This window comes from Camellia sinensis, unplaced genomic scaffold, assembly GCF_055761805.1.
Source record: "Camellia sinensis isolate YWXY unplaced genomic scaffold, ASM5576180v1 Unanchor1, whole genome shotgun sequence".
NCBI classification, from domain to species: Eukaryota; Viridiplantae; Streptophyta; class Magnoliopsida; order Ericales; family Theaceae; genus Camellia; species Camellia sinensis.
The window spans coordinates 5,278,140-5,295,764 of record NW_028128987.1 but is presented as its reverse complement, the minus strand read 5'-3'; the positions used below and the strand labels follow the sequence as shown (position 1 = coordinate 5,295,764).

The 17,625-nt window shown below is 33.0% G+C and overlaps 1 protein-coding gene and 1 long non-coding RNA gene across 2 annotated transcripts in view; one reads left to right on the top strand and one right to left on the bottom strand.

Annotated features, from left to right (window-relative positions):
* The first annotated feature begins 831 nt into the window (after window positions 1–831).
* LOC145814029 (beta-glucosidase 12-like) overlaps window positions 832–17,625 on the top strand; it is a 30,567-nt gene continuing 13,773 nt past the window's right edge. The window contains exons 1-6 of the mRNA XM_082910531.1: window positions 832–937; window positions 1,504–1,573; window positions 8,372–8,430; window positions 8,733–8,808; window positions 9,265–9,342; window positions 9,625–9,712. Of these exons, the coding sequence (XP_082766657.1) occupies window positions 8,748–8,808; window positions 9,265–9,342; window positions 9,625–9,712 (227 nt within the window). The 5' untranslated portion in view covers window positions 832–937; window positions 1,504–1,573; window positions 8,372–8,430; window positions 8,733–8,747. The remainder of the gene's footprint in view (window positions 938–1,503; window positions 1,574–8,371; window positions 8,431–8,732; window positions 8,809–9,264; window positions 9,343–9,624; window positions 9,713–17,625) is intronic.
* LOC145814030 (uncharacterized) lies at window positions 14,220–15,472 on the bottom strand. Its single transcript, XR_014357490.1, has 2 exons — window positions 15,224–15,472; window positions 14,220–15,135 (listed from the first exon to the last, which is right to left on the bottom strand). It is a non-coding gene; the product is annotated as an uncharacterized LOC145814030 (long non-coding RNA).

The following is a 17,625-nucleotide window of genomic DNA, read 5'->3' as shown; positions in this document are numbered from 1 at the left end:
GTGCTCGGTCCCGACCATGGTAGTGGAGTTTTATCCAGCCATGGAGCTGTTGGCTATGGAGTTTTTCCGGCCAAGGATCTGTCTCGGTAGAGTGTTGTCAGGTGTGGGTGAGCTTGCAGCAGGTGTGGGTTTGGAAATCCAATGGTTGGAGGTGTTTCCGGCCATAGATTCAGTCCAAGGAGATTGACAGTCTGCTTCTGCTGGGGTTGGGGCTCTGTGTGGGTATAGAGGCTATAGAGTCTTTCCAGCCATGGAGATGTCTTCGGCAGAAGCGGAGGAGCGTGCACAGAAGCGTGCAGGAGCAGAGGAGCGCGCAGCAGGCGTGGGTCTTGGCAGGTGGGCGTTGTAGCAGGTTGGCGTTGGAAGTTGGAGAAGCATAGGTGTAAAGTGCAGCAGCACCATAGGCGTTGGAAGTTGGTAGCTGGAGAAGCATGGGCATTGTAGCAGGTGCTCTGGGAATGCAGCACCATAGGCGTGGGTGTGTGCACCATAGGCGTGGGCAGCAAGGACATAGAGTGCTGCAGCATTGGGAGTGCTGTAGGTGTTTAAATTGTTGGGTTTCCACCTCGGATGTTAGACTGGTGGGTTGATTTTGTGGAATCATTTATTTTATTTTTTGTTAAGTCCTTCTTAACGTTTTTTGTCTTTTTTTTTTTCTAAAAAAAAAAAATCGTGAGGCCAAGGGGTTGGTTGTATGGTTGCGAGTAGCAGTAGTAGGGGTATTTTGTACTTTCCGAATCTCTCTCAGTGCATCTCATCTTCCTGTACCTTTAATTTCATGTTGATTAATGAAATTTTCTTTGCTGATCAAAAAAAAAAAAAAAAAACAACAACTGGTAGTGAAGAAGCTTCAACTCATAGCTATGGCAGTGACTCACTCAACCGCACCAGTTTTCCACCTGGTTTCACCTTTGGGACAGCCTCTTCTGCATACCAGGTTCATATCTCAATTTCTTGTAATTTTTGTTTATATTTGAGCTACTAACTGTGTTTAAATTTTGGATTTGTGATAAAGGAAAAAAAATATATAGATAGAAAGAAAACAAAGTGCTCGATCCTATATTTGGTTGTGCTTTTTTTTTCTTTTCTTTTTTTTTTTTTGTTGCTATTTTTTACTTTTACTTTTCAGAAAAAAAAGGAGAATTGTTTTCGGTTTTATTTTATTTTTACCAATTCTTTAGAAAAGAACAAAAAGTTATTTGTGACATTTCAAAAGCTGTTTTCGCTACAAAAAAATAAAATAAGTAATTGGAAAATGATGATTGTCGATTGTTTTCATTTGAATAGGTGAGAAAAGAGAGAAGGAAAAATGAATACATATTTAATTTTTTAATTATAGGGTTGTCTATAAACTAAAAGAAAAAGAAAAACAGTTATGCAGAATTAATTTAATTTATCTTTGATTTTTCTTTTCTCTTAACAAACCCAAGGCATCCAAACGAATTGTAAAGTTTTTTTTGATGTTTGAAATCTTACATGCTTGTGTTTGTATACTTTTTCTAGTACGAAGGTGGAGCAAATAAAGGTGGCAGAGGTCCCAGTATATGGGATACATTCACACACAAATATCCAGGTCTCACACACTCTCTCTCTCTCATCAAATTCTTTGGCCAAACGGTGGTACTAGATGCATCAATTACTGTACATATTAGTATACCAACTAGTGTTATGATATTATTATTGATCACATTTATTATACTAGTTATAAATACCCAAAATCATACAAATAATGTCATATCATCTGTTAGTACATTAGTGTGTATATTAATTAATATATATAGCATTATTCTTGGCCAAATTAATGTGAAATACGATTATTACAAGAATGAATATGTTTTAACTTAAATAATCATTTATTGTGTATGAGGCTTAAACAACCATTTGTAAGTATAATTATTGCAAAAACATCCTAATCCTATTAGCTGTTAAATTATTAATTTCCTCTCTATATATAGGAAAAAGTTAGGAATCATGAAATTTTTTTCATAAAAATAATCATGAAAGAGTTATGATCCTTGGGTTACCTTGATTAGTGTGTGGTGCTTTATTCTAAGTGTAATTCAAAGGTCACAAAGTTTTTATAATTATTCTTCTGAAAGGTTTTTTATGATACGTTACATTGCCGCTATATATATATGTCCTCTTCTTCTTGTTATTCTTCACTATTTCTAAAAATCGAATATTCTTTTAATGCCTTGGTGAATGGAGAATTTGATGAACTTGTTATATTGTATATGTCTTTTTTTGCTTCCTTTTGTTCAATTGCAAGTGGCTATGTAATGAAGTTTGCCGCCCGCCATTTATCCTCTTATGCAGTTCAGAATAGAAAAAAATGGTTAAATTCATTTTACCTTTTTTTGGTCGGGAGTTGGACCACCACTTTACCTTTCTGGTTTAAATATAGTAAGAAAATCTTTATGTGATTTTAGATTAAAGTGTTATCATTAATTTTTCTATCTAAATTAATGGAAAGTGTATTATAAACATCATTTTTAGAGTGAGTTTGGTTTTTTAAAAATTTTAGTGAAATTAATACAATAAAAAGATAATTTTATTCTAATTTTCTCCAAATCTAAAATTATATTAATATGTTAATTAAAATACCATAAAATATTATTAAGAATTTATCTAAAATATAAATATAATGAAAAATTGATTTAAAATATAATAAAATAAAAATATACAACAAATAATACTTAAGAATTGAATTAGACTATAATTAAATTAAAAATAGATTAACATGTTACGGATTATAATAAATAATTAAGAATTTAGGATTAATTGTGATCTAAAACATTAAATTAAATTAAAATTAGATTAATAAGTTAGTAATTATAATAAATAATTATGATATAAAATAATTAAATTAAAATTAGAATAAAAAGTTAAGAATTATAATAAATGATTAAGAATTTATAATTAATTGTGATTTAATTGAATTAACGTTAGACATTATAAATTATGTATATTAATAGGAGAGAGAAAGAAAATAACAAAAAAATATAGGTTTGAGGGTAGTAGTCATTTTGCATCTATAGGTAAAATAATGGTATTAATAGTTGCACTTTAATCCAAAATCATATAAGAATTTTCTGATTATATTTAAACGATAAAAAGGTAAAATGCTCTAGTTTCAAACTACGAAAAAGTAAAATGAATTTAACCTTAGAAAAAATAGCAATACTAATAAAAATATAATGTAAATATTTCAATTCACATTGTGCTGCCTTAAAATAATAATAATACAATGATGGTGTTCTGAAGTTTTGATGGTTTGTTCTTGGTGGGTTGAGTTTGGGTGTGTGTTATTGGTATCAATTTAGTTGAGACGAGTATGTTTTGTTATGTTGCTTTTTATACTTGTTTTTTCTTTTTTGATGTATTATTGGTATACTTCTTTTCATCATTAATAAAGTTATTTTTTGTTGATAAAAAAAATGCAATCATTGAGAAAAAGAAAAGAATAATTGGTTATAAATGCACTTTTATGAGTATATATGGTATTAAATTGATCTATTTTGATTTTAAGAACATAATGAAATATATCGACAGCAACTATAAAATATTATTTTAAACGGTATTTTTTTCTTTACCTTCTACTTTTTATATCTTTATTTTCTCTTATAATTTTATGCACTATTATCAATCTGTGATGCCCTCCACCGCTAGCGATAGGCTGGAAAGTGACCCAAAAAGTTACTGGCCATGAGACAAATACATAGAAGTGACTTAATCATTACATCACTTAGCTTATCTCCTAAAACTTTTAAAAAAATTTTAAAAAATAATTATTGTTGGAGACCCCAATTTTTCAAAAGTCCAGTAAAGTAAGGCATCATTTTGATAATTAGCCTAAGGCTTTACGGAATCTTGGGCCGCTCCTACAAAATAGGTGGGGTAATATGCTCTATCAAATTGTTGTTGTTCTTATGAACAAAAAAACAAGAATAAAATTTAAGATAATTATTTCAAAAGGGTCTGACTTTGGTCTAGTTCGTCATCGGATTGGACCGTATTGTTGGGTTCATTAAGGTTATCACGAGTCTCGTTTTAAAAATATGAATCGTTAAATGTGTAGAATTCGTTGAGTACTATATGCTTGTGAAAAATCACGTTGATCGGATATCGATAACTATGTGATCAAATCAGTTTTGTATAAAAAAATAGACGGTGAATAAATTAAAGGTTGATAAAAATTATTTTGATCACATAGCTATCGATATCCAATCAACGTGATTTTTCACAGGCATATAACACTCGACGAATTCTACAAATTCAACGGTTCAGATTTTCAAAACGGGACCCGTGGTGGGCCTCGCGGGCCCAATAGCACGGTCCAGTCCGATGGTGGACTGGACCAAATCCAGGCCCATTTCAAAAAATTTAAAGAGGAAATTATATTGGTAATTCTTATATTTTATTTTTTTTATACCATTTTAGTTTTTATGATTTTAATTAATTCAATTTTAACTTTTAATTTAAAATTTTGTATTAATTTAGTCTCGTTAATAATGTTGTTAGGATTTCACTACAATATATGAGTTTTAGAGATTAAATATTTTGGTCACTAAAAGTGAAAATTTTGTTGCAAAAGACATTTATGGACCAATTTCTATCGTCGTGAGGATAGTTGCTAAAAGATTGTCCCGAAAAGTCAAAAATTTTAAAAATGTCACTAATAAATAGACTTTTAGAGAGAAAATCATTTGGTTTGAAAATGATTTATTTTTTGAGACAAAAAATTTGGTCCTAAAAGGATAATAATTCATCACTAATGGCCAATTTTCGTTACTAAAAATATAATGACACTTTTCGTAACAAAATATTTAGTCTCTAAAAAATAATTTTGTCCTTAAATTTTGATTTCTAAAACTTTAATGTTTTGACAATATTTTTACTAAATTGATTAAGATTAAAGTCATTAAATTGATCAAAGTTATAATTTTGCTCTTACAATACAACAGATGCCCTTTAAGTGCACATTTTTCACGAAAATCAATTAAACTAATTTAAAACAATTAAAATTTCATAATTAAAATTGATTCAATTAAAATTATAAGGACTAAAATGATACAAACGTGAAAGTATAGGAATTATTAATATAATATTTCTAATTTTGAATTCAGACCGTTGGCCCGAGGGCCCATAAAAATAAAATAAAATAAAGTAAAACAAAATTAAAGTATGGCGGGCTTTGACCAGGATTCATAATGAAGAAGAATTTTTAAATTAAAAAAAAAAATTAAACATATATGCCAACTTCATGTGGCCTGCCAAATAGGTTACACTAATCGGAGTCAAGATCTCCTCTTTACACTTTTTCATTGAATTTTTTACTTGTAAGATTATTGGGTCTACTTTTAGGTTTAATTTTAATAATTCGAACTGTTCATATTTTAAGATTTGTTCAGTATATCATACCTGTAAAAAATTAAGTTGATTGGATATCAGAAAGCATGTGTTCAGAAAACTGTTTATTAAATTTAAAAAAAAAATAGTTTTTAGTTCGATTTTTCCGAACACATGCTTTCTGATATCCGATCAACTTGATTTTTAACAGGTATGATATACTGAACAAATCTTAAAATATGAACGGTTCGGATTATCAAAATTGGGCCTAAAAGTAGGCCCAATAGCCCTGTAAGTAAGATATGATGCAAGGAGGGGATCTTTGCTCACACTAATCGGTCCTATGGAATCTAAGAAGAAAATGATTTTCTTGATTTGTTATGATTATAATAATGAGAGACTCAAATGGATTTTATATTTCATTAACAGCTTTAACCTTGTGTTCGTTGTAAAATCAAATTATTCCATGAAAAGAAATCCAACAGGGAATCAACAAAATGATTAAGAGTTAATTACATTTAGCATATTTATAAAATTTCACTTCAGCATTATACTTTCAATTATGATAATAAACTCTCTGTAATTCTAGTCAAGTAATAATATTATCAACTGGTCCTGAATTTTCGTTTAAGAAACAAATAGAAAATAGTTACGCGGCAATGGATATGATTTTCACAAGGAAACTTTTGTTAGTTTCTTAACTAGAAACTCTAGGTTAAATGATATTATAACTTGACCAGAAGTATGAAGAGTTGATTATTGCAATCGTAAGACTCAAGTGGGATTATTGAGACCAATTTTATGTAAAGTTTTTATGCATTATGTATTTTTGTGGTATGTGTTACGTATTTTTGTAGTTAATATTACATATTACATATTTTTTTGGTAGGACTCATGACAATTTGTGATTAAGATGTAAAGTTATGTATTTTTGTGGTAATGCTACATATTTTGTGGTATTTGTTATACATTTTGTGGTTAGTAAACGTTTGAATAAAAAAATGTGTCATATTACTACAAAAATATGTAATAATACCACAAAATTTATTTTTGAACCACAAATTATCTTAACTCTTATGAAAAAAGATAAAAATATTTACTACAAAAATATATAATATTTAGCACAAAAATAGATAAAAGTTGCATATGTGTACCATAGTGTTTCCAAGGTTTTTATTTTGGCTTTTATCTTTTCTCATATTGCCAAAAAAATAATATTATTAATTGAGAAAAAAATATCTTCTTTATTCACCCTTCACAAAATTCTTCATAAATTTAAAATCTAAATACAATTTTTTATTTTGTTAGTTTGATATAAATTAAGAAACATTCTTCGATATGCAATCCACATCGTCTACAATTCTATCACAAAATTACGTAAGTTGAATACTAATTTATAAAAGCCCTAAATTTTCATGAACTTATACAAGTCATGTTTTTATAACTAGATTCCACATGCAAATTTATAAATTGGTATTAGTATAAAATTTGATATTAGTATAAAAATTGAATACTAATTTATAAAAGCCCTAAATTATTGAGATCAATATTTTTAAGTGGAATCTTTGCATGTTTTATATCCATGTAAAGCCTGTTAAGTATGTCCTTTAGTGACAGTGACATCCTGAACATTGTGAAAAAGAAAAATAAAATTAAAATCTGTTTGGTTTGAGTTTTTTTTGAAAATTGAATTTTTTATTTTTAGTAAATATTTTTTAAATTTTAAGTAATTTTTTTTTTACTTTTTTAGATACACCTTACTTAGGTGTATCTAAAAAGTAAAAAATTTGTGAAAAAATATTTTAAAAAATTAATAAATACATAAAAATATGAAAAATATATTGAATTATAGTATTTTTTTTATTTATATATTTTTGGTATTTAGTAAATTTTTAAAAGATTTTTTTTACAAAAAATTATACTTTTATGTGTATTTATGTTAGATGTGTCTAAAAGTTAAAAAAAAATGCTTAAAATGTTAAAAAAATTTAGTAAAAACAAAAAATACGGAAAACAAAAAAATAAAATTTTCTAAAAAGTATTTTTGGAAAACCAAAAACAAGCTCTATTTTTTTTTAAAAAAAAATTCATAATAATAATAAATTTTATAATTTTAATATTAATAATAAATTTTATAATTTTTAATAATTAAAATTTAAATTTTTTTATGAAACTTGTGTTTGGTTGTGTTTCCAAACAATGATTCTACACCCATATTCCAATATGATGTTTGGAACGAATTCTCAGATCACATTTTCACAACTCTGCAGAAAACTTTGTGTGAAGTGTGTTTTTCAAATTTTTCTTTTTTAAATTTGGCTTAACTGGTCGTCCCACCAGATGTTCTATCGGATGTCCCACCGATCGTACGGCCGGTTGACCAGAACAGTGTAATTTTTTTTTGACATATGCTAATTTTTATATATTCGAAAAAAATATTTTCGAATTTTTTTAAATTTTTTATGTGCTTTAGTAGAATTTTGAGTTGTATATTTGGTTATGAGTTGTAAATTTTTGTATCAAATATCATATGTCACATCAAAAATTCCTCACTCAATTCAAAACTCTTTTCAGGGTTGGTTTAGAAAGTGGGTTGACTTTTTGACTTTTTGACTTTTTTGGCTATTTTAGCCTGGGCTAAAAAGCTTGGTTTGGGAAGGACTTTTTGACTTTTCGACTTTTTTGACTTTTTTTGTGAGAGAAGAGTGTAATGATTATGGATTGGATGTAATGTTTTGTTTGTTGTGGCTAAAATATCATATTTTGTCTTTTATGGCTAAAATAGCCAAAAAAGCCTACAACCTATCTTCCTAAACAGAGCCACCAAACAAATTTTTCACACTCAAATCATAATTCTAAAACTCACAAACTCAAAATACAACTCATACTCTCAAATCATATTCAGAAAGTTCTACCAAACGCAATCTTAAATTTTTAAAAATACCACTAAGTTTTATTATATTTTCTTCTAAATTTACATATCAATTCTAAAAATAGTTTCCGGGACCATGCATGAATACAGGTAAAATAACAGACGGGAGCAATGGAGATGTAGCCACTGATTCTTATCACCGTTATAAGGTATATATACATCCTTACATTTATCAAATTAGACTCTTTTCAGTTCTTGTCATTAGACAATAATTCAAGGATGGATTAATCATAATTATTAGAGCCAATCAAAATGAAGTGCCTATACTTGTTTGAGTATTCTATGCCTAATTCTACTCCCTTCTTTTGCTTGAAAATGTCATGAATATAATAAATAAATAAATAAATAAGATTTTTGTAAGTAAATTGTAGTTATATGATTGAATTGATATATTGTAACTATTTATCGGTGATACTAATTTTCTTTATTTATTTTTTTAATTATATTACAGGAAGATGTTGCGATCATGAAAGAAATGGGTTTAGATGCTTATAGATTCTCAATCTCATGGTCTAGAGTATTACCAAGTAAGATGATTAACCATCCAATATCTCTAAATGCCATCAAACATGCATTATACATGAAGAAGGATACTATCTAAAAATACAAAGCAAATGAACCCACAATTGTAAGAGAAAATAAGTGAAAGGGGGCTCTCACATGAAGATGTAAACGAAAAAGAAAAAAAAGTAAAGAGGAAACAAAGTGACACTAAAAATGAGATTATAATGGTTTGATTGAGTAATCCTAACCATTTGACCCAAAAAATTGATATTGTATTATCAAGTTGATGTTCAATGGGAGAAGTGATTGAGCTGATTTCATGCATTTGATGTATTGTGCTATGTACTCTGCAATTTATATCAACATATTTTCCTTTTGCTGAGAGAGTGAGAGAGACCATTTGGCAAAGAAACTATTTTTTTTAATTCTTGTTACCTATATTTGCCTAATTTTTGGGGTCATACTTGCAATATTTCTAGGTGGAAAGCTAAGTGGTGGTGTGAACAAGGAAGGAATCAAATACTACAACAACCTTATTGATGAGCTCTTGGAAAAAGGTTGATTCAACTCTCAATCATGTCATCATTGATTATGTTGTTTGATGTGGATAAGGTTCTTCTCAAAAGTAAATTTTAGATCTTCTAGAGTTTTTATAAAATTCTTGACCAAATTGATCTAGTAAGCAGTTTTAAAATTATAATTCACAATGATGATATTTTTTTTTTCGTTTTATTATTGAATTTATGACCTGAATTTGCCACATTATTTGTATGACTTTTATATTTGTATGAGATTATTATCCTCAAAATTATCTTATGTTATTATGTTGACATTTGTAGGTATAAAGCCATTTGTCACCCTATTCCATTGGGATACTCCCCAAGCACTGGAAGATGAGTATGGTGGTTTCTTAAGTCAAAAGATTGTGTAAGGAACTATAGTGATTCACGTTTTTATCTAGCCAAAATTTTATCATATCAAAGTCACCTTATTATTGGTTTGAAATATGGGTCACCAATGGACGGTCAGGCTTACCCGACTCATAACTATTGAGTTCACGTCTCAAATATTAATGGGTTTTTCAAGTTTTAATTAGTCAATAGATTAGTACGGATCGGATTTATTTACAAAAATTAAAATCATATCCCACTTGTAAATCCAAATCTTACAAGCCACCGTCAAACTGAATTGGATTATACATTTTTTAGTAGATTTGTGTTATTAAGTTCTACACATTTTTTTTAAAAAAATAATTCATATGATCAAATTAATTAATACTATTAAAACAATTAAATTAAAGAATAAATTCATCAAATTAACAAATTATGATAATATTATATATAAAAAGTTGAGAGTTAGAAAGATATTACCGATCACTGTCAAATTTAATTTTAACAAATTGTGATTTGTATATATATTTTTTTAAGTACAATTTATAAGGGTAATATATAAAGGCTTCTTTTTTTTTTTCTTTTTTTTTTCCCTCTTAAAAATAGAAAAGTATTGATTTTAATGGATTAAAATTAAATTTAACAGTGTTATTTTTTGAATAATATTATTTATTTATTTTTTTGGATGGGATAATTTGAGTTGGGTTGATGGGATGGTCAGACTGGATATATCCATGTGGGCTTATACGGGTCGGGTTCATGGGCGGGCTTGGATTTCAAACCTTTATTCAAAGCCCTAAATCATCTTCTATGAGATGAGACGGGCTGAAAAGTCAAATGGATTGAGATGGGCCATAGGACGAGTTGGGTAATACTAAATTTTTTGCTCGCGAGTCATTTAATGACAAACTAAATTGATGGTTTATAATGAATATAAAATTAATTAAGTTAACTCATTTGGCCACCCAGTACACTTATATTTGGAAGGTTAGGTCAATCTTGCATTTAGTGAAGATTAATATGTTTCTCCTATTATAGGGCTCATTGTTTTATTTATTTATTTATTCTTTACTACGGGTTCTTTTTGAAGAGAAAAGAGAAAAAGAGAAAAACTAAAAAGATATTATTTAACAAAAATGAATCCAACCTTTCTCTACAAGAGCAGGTCTTTAGATTTATATACATAGCAGTATAACTGTCTTAACAATCTAACAAATAGTTGTTAAGAGGGTTTTCTAACATACACATCTTTTTGACTAAGATGCACTTAACTACTCTTAACCTACACACACTATAAAGCTATGGCACAACTACTACTGTTGAGACTTAGCAGACGTAGACAACAAGTCCTTGGGCTGCTGCTATTGCTTAGACTTAGACTTTGCAGACTTAGACCTGTCTGCATTGTCACTGTTGGAAAGTATGGCATTGACACTGGAGAGTGAGCTACTGCTTTTGTTATCAGCCCCCCTCAAGCTGAAAGGAGGAAGATCAACTAGGAGCTTGGATTTGAGGAAAAAAAATCTGCTAATAGAGAGAGCTTTAGTGAACACATCACCAATCTGATCTGAAGAGGCAACATGCTGAATAAGAAGTTGTTTAGCAGACACCTTTTCTCTGACAAAATGATAATCATAACAAAAGCAGCAGCTCACTCTCTAGTGTCAATGCTATGCTTTCCAACAGTGACAATGTAGATAGGTCTAAGTCTGCCAAGTCTAAGTCTAAGCAACAACAGTAGCCCAAGGACTTGTGGTCTACGTCTGCTAAGTCTCAGCAACTGTAGCTGTGCCAGAGCTCTATACTATGTGTAGGTTAAGAGTAGTTTAGTGCATCTTAGTCAAAGAGGTGTGTTTGTTAGAAAACCCTCTTAACAACTATTTGTTAGATTGTTAAGACGATTATACTGCTGTGTATATAAATCTAGAGATCTACTCTTGTAAAGATAAGTTGGATTCATTTTTGTTAAATAATATCTTTTCAGTTTTTCTCTCTCTTTCTCTTTTCCCTTCATGGTATCAGAGCTCTAAAGCTCTCACGAGCAACAATGGTGATTCAAACTGAGAAGCTATCATTGCCTTCGAATGTTCTTCTACTTGTTTCCAATCTTCACTGTTTGATTACAGTCAAACTCAAAGATTCAAATTATTCAATTTGGAGAAGCCATATTCAAATTTTTTTTGAAGCAACTGAGTTGTTTGGCTCTCTTGATGGATCTACAGTATGTCCATCTGCTACAACTAACGATTCTAGCAGGAACTTGATCTCTAATCTTGAGTTTCTGTAATGGAAGTTGATCGATTCTTGTCTTCTCAGTTGCATAATTGCAACTCTTACTCCTTTTATTTTTTCTTTCATTCTTCACCTGAAGCATTGCCGAGATGTTTGGTCTGCTCTTGAGAAAATATTTACATCACTTTCTCTTTCTCATTCTCATATTCATTAGATCAAGAATCGATTGAGTACTACTTCAAAGAAATCCAAATCTATGGAAACCTATCTTCAAGAAATTAAAGATCTTGTTGAAGAATTTGCTTTGGCATCATCTCCAATCTGTGATCAAGATTTAATTCTTCTGGTACTCAATGGCTTACCTGATGAGTATAATGCCTTTAAGACCACCATTCGAACCAAATCAGAGGTGTTTACAATGGATGAAGTCTATTCTCTCTTGTGTTCTGAAGCTGTACATGTCGAAAATGGTCACAAACATGGCACTTCTGAGCTCACTGTTGCTTTCTCTGCTAATACTAGTTCTCATTCCACCACAGACAATACTCCAGCTGCTTCACCTGTTCTGTCTGATCAGAATCAGCAGTATTTTGGTCAATCTTCCTCTCGTAATTTCTCTTTTCAAAACAGAGGAGGTAATAGATCTCAAGGCTATTAGTCCAGAGGTGGTAGGTACAGTAACCAAAGAGGCAGAAGATGAGGCAGACCTCAAAGCTATGGCTTGATCTGTCAAATATGTGGAAATCACTCTGCCTTAGAGTGTAGACATCGAATGAATACCTCATTTCAACCTGTGTTTCCTTCTTATACCACGGGACCTTCATAAATGCCTTCTTTTAATCCTAGAGCCTTTTTTGCTCATACTTCTTTTCTTGCTATGTCCACACCTATGCAGTCTTCTTCAACACCATGGTATGTTGATTCTACTGCTACTTCACATCTTACAAATGATATGAACAACCTTCATCTTTATCATCCTTACCAAGGACAAGATCAAGTAATGATTGGTGATGGCAATACTCTTCCAATTCATAACTCTAGCATTGGTATATTTTCCTTTCATTCTTTTCAATTTAGGATTAATAATCTTCTTCATGTACCACAAATATCATCCAGATTGTTATTTGTTCATTAGCTTACTTCTGATAATAATTGTAGCATTACTTTTGACAATGAGTCCTTGTGATTCAGGACAAGCTCACTATCAAGGTACTATGTAGAGGACATCATCACAATGGCCTCTACTAGTTTCCTTCTTCTTTATTTTCTCCTAAAGCGTTTTCTGGTATTAGTTCTCTTGCTACTATTTGGCATAAGAGACTAGGGCATCCTTCTTCTGCTGTGTTTCGTACCATTGCAAATAAAAGTGCCTTGTCTCTTAGTCATAAGGATTGTAAAACTTTTTGTCATTCTTGCTATGTGTCTAAGAGTTACAGACTTCCTTTTGTACTCTCATCTAATAAAACTCATGCTCCTCTTACTCTAATTTACTCAGATGTTTGGGGCCCTTTCACTAAAGTGCATGCTTCCTTTACTTACTATGTTGTTTTTATTGATGATTTTAGTCATTTTACCTGGCTTTATCCTCTTTCTTATAAAAATGAAGTATATTCTAAGTTCTTAAAATTTAAATCCTATGCTGAAAATCAGTTTTCAACCTCTCTTAAAATTTTAAGAACTGATGGGAGAGGAGAATATACTAGTGGTCAATTTGAGGCTTTTCTCAAATTTTCTGGAATTGTTCATTAGCTTAGTTGTCCTCATATTCCATCTCAAAATAGAGTTGCTGAGAGAAAGCAAAGACATCTTATTGAGACAACAATTACATTACTTGATCAATCATCAATGCCTCTAAAATTCTGGTTTAAGGCTCATGCTACTACTGTTTATCTGATAAATAGAATGCATTCTCTTCAATTGGATAATCTCAGTCCCTATAAGGTTTTGTTTCAGATGGTTCTAGATTATGATTTTCTCAAAATGTTTGGTTGCAAATGTTATCCATGGTTAAAGCCTTATACTTCTCACAAATTGCAACCAAGATCCAAGGCTTTTGTATTCATTGGTTACCATCCAAGCTACAAGGGATGTTAGAATTTACCTTACCTACTACACTCCACTACCACCTCCACTTCACCTACTACACTCCACTACCACACTCAACATCTCCTATATAATCAGCATGCTTGTAATATCAAAATACACAACAATCTTGTAAGACATCAATCAATAATAATACATCAGTTATTTTTTAACATGGTATCAGAGCAGGTTTAGAACTTACTATTTTTGCTTCACCGGCGGGCGGTAACCTCACCTTAGCCGCCCGCCGGACCTCAACCCAATCTCTCTCTCTCTCTCTCTCTTTCTTCCAAGTTCCATGGGCAGATCTCCTTGCTGTGAGAAAGAACACACAAACAAAGGAGCATGGCCCAAAGAAGAAGATGAACTCATCATTCACCTCCATGGCTTGATTAGCCGGACACGTTTTCCCAGGCGGTCCTTCCTCGGCCGTGGTGTTCCGGCTGAGTCACCAGACGACCATCGACGAGCTCTGAGCTACGGCTTCCTCCTGGGCGTCGAAGGCAGCTCGTCAAGCCGCAATCGTTTCTCGGCTCTCCTCACGCCGCGACTCTTGTCCAGCGCCGCGGCCTTGCTGGCGCTTGCCACATCTCTGCCGACAGACTCCATCGCTACCGTCTTCTTTGATCTGCCGCCGTCGACAGCCTTCCCTACCGCCGCATCTCTCCTATCACCGCTTCGCCACACCTCAGTCCCTCTCCGACTGGCTCAAGCCCCGATTGCCCTCCGACTCCTTCGCTTCTTGGGGTGTCAAGCCCGGCACCCAGCACGTCCACAATCTCTGGAAAAATGTTGGCAACCACAGGATTTTCTGCCCGATCCTGCTTCTGAGGGATTTGATGAGCAAGTCCGGGAACTAAGGGAAAGGGCAAAGGAGATTCCAGATGATTACTTCGTTATTTTGGTGGAGACAGAGAGCATCTGGGCTAAAACACACTTAGCACACACACCCAACACACACGCACGATTTTCCAAAAAAAACAAAAATAAAATAAAATAAAATAAAATAAAATAAAAAATAAAATCTCTCTCTCGGGTTGCATTTTGAAGGGGGGCAGCTGGGCACCCATACACGAGGCGCACACACATCTCATCATTACATTTCACATCATTACATTTCACACTTTACACACCACCCTTCTCCAGCTGGGCACCCATACACGAGGCGCACACACATCTCATCATTACATTTCACATCATTACATTTCACACTTTACACACCACCCTTCTCCACTCATATTTTTTTATATTTATTTTTATTCCATCTTTTGATCCGGACACACACTGTTTTGCACACCCATTATCATCTTTTTCTCTGTTTTCTTTCTCTATTTTATTGTATTATTATTTTTTATTAAAAAAAAAAAAAAAACAAAAAACAAAAGAAGAACTGCTACCATACTCATTTTATTCATGTTGGGGCTCACCCCGATCACCATTTTACAACAACACACACAAAAAAAAAAAAAAAAAAAAAAAAAAAAAAAAAAAAAAAAAACACAAACCAAAACAAAACACCCACACCCACAGTGGGATTTTTCTTCTTTACTCTGCTGCAGGTCTCTTTTTTTTTCCTCCGTCCTGGGCGGTCCTTGACGGTGCTGCCTCGGAACTTCCTTGTCCACCAAGCACGTTCACTCCCCCATACTCCTCCACTGCAACATATGGAGGACCTCCAAATCGGAACATCACGGTGGCCTTCCGCTTCAGCTCCTTGTTTTCTGTCCTTAGCACGCTTATCTCTGCTCGCGCATCCTTATACATGCGTTGGAGCAGAGCCAGCTGGGAGGTTAACTGCTGCACCTCATTTGTCCTACTCTGCAGCCGGTTCGACAAGTTTGTGACCGCCGTCATGCTTTCCACACATGCCTTCAAAGTATACTGATTGGCCTCCACATCCGACAGCACTGCCATTCTTTGCTCCACAGACCGCATCGGAAAGTTCAACGGAGTAAACTCCGGGGCGCTTGGTTGAGTTTCCAGTGCCACCGCACCAGTTCTCTCTCCTGTGGACTCGTTGAGGTCGGGAAAGAGGGTGAGCAGCCCGCGGGAAGACGAAGCCATTTTTTCTGGGCAACAGAGTGTTATCGAGAGTGTTACAGAGTCTCTTCTCAGCAAAACCTCTCTTTCTCAGCAAAACGAAGAAGTTACAGAGTATCTTCTCAGCAAAACCTCTCTTTCTCAGCCAAACGAAGAATTTTTCAGAGATTTCTCTCAGTTTTTTCTGTCTCCGTTTCTGCCTCCTCCGCTTCGGTTTATAAAGACCATGCCACAGAGGCAGCCACGCGCATCGCGCGCCTTTTGACGCCGACAACCTGGCACGCCTTTTCATGGCACACCTTTTGATGAATTGGGCACGCCTTTTGATGGCACGCCTTTTGATAAAATTGGGCACGCCTTTTGAGGGTGCAACTTTTACAACGGTCCGACATGACCCCATAAACTGTCCCGACATTGATTCCGGTTAGCATACAGTGTCCTCTACACAGTTATGGCACCACCATCAGTGTCCTCTACAATGTTATGACACCCCCTTCAGTGTCCTCTACACCGTTATGGCACCACCATCAGTGTCCTCTCCAACGTTATGACACCACCATCCAGTGTCCTCTACCACGTTATGGCACCATCTTTCAGAGTCTTCACCAACGGTCTGACACGACCATACAGTGTCTCCTATTTTTTTTTATTTTTATGTATTTTCTTGTTTATTTTTATGTATTTTCTTGTTTTGTAACTCTCTCCAAACTCAAGTTGGTTAGTTCCTATCCTCCTTGAGTTTGCGGGGGGCTGTTAGAATTTACCTTACCTACTACACTCTACTACCACCTCCACTTCACCTACTACACTCCACTACCACCTCCACTTCACCTACTACACTCCACTACCACACTCAACATCTCCTATATAATCAGCATGCTTGTAATATCAAAATACACAACAATCTTGTAAGACATCAATCAATAATAATACATCAGTTATTTTTTAACAAGGGATATAGATGTTTAGATCCTAGTTCTGGTATAGTTTACATCTCTCGACATGTTGTGGTTGATGAATCTTCTTTTCCCTTTGCTTGTTTTGATTCTTCTTCACCACCTCTTCTCTCTTCCAAATTTGCTATTAAGTCATTCTTTTGGGGTACTACTTCTACTTTGTCTTCTTCTCAGATTCCTATCTCTTCCTCTTCTGTTTTCACTTCAGCTTCAACTTCTTCTCATGTTTCTTTTCCATTTTCTCATACACCAAATCATTCTGATTCTGCTTCAGTTCTTATTCCTACCTCTTTACCTTCTGCTTCTAGTCCTGTCGAAAATAATTCTGGATTTATCTCCTCTCCTTTATCTTCTTCTCTACCTGGTATTAATCTTACTATTCCTGTTCTTCCTCCTCCTTCTTCTCACTCTCTCAATTCTCATTCTATGCTCACTCAAAGCAAGATAGCTGTCTCTTCCCAAGTTGGTTTGCTTGCTACTTTTCTTGACACTGAGCCTCAAACCTATAAAGCTGCTCTACTGTGTCCTTATTGGTAATCAATCTATGCTTGGAGAATTTCAGGCTCGTCAAACTCAGAAGGCTTTGACTCTTGCTTCTCCTTCTACTCATCAACATGTTGTTGGTTGTAAATGGGTCTTT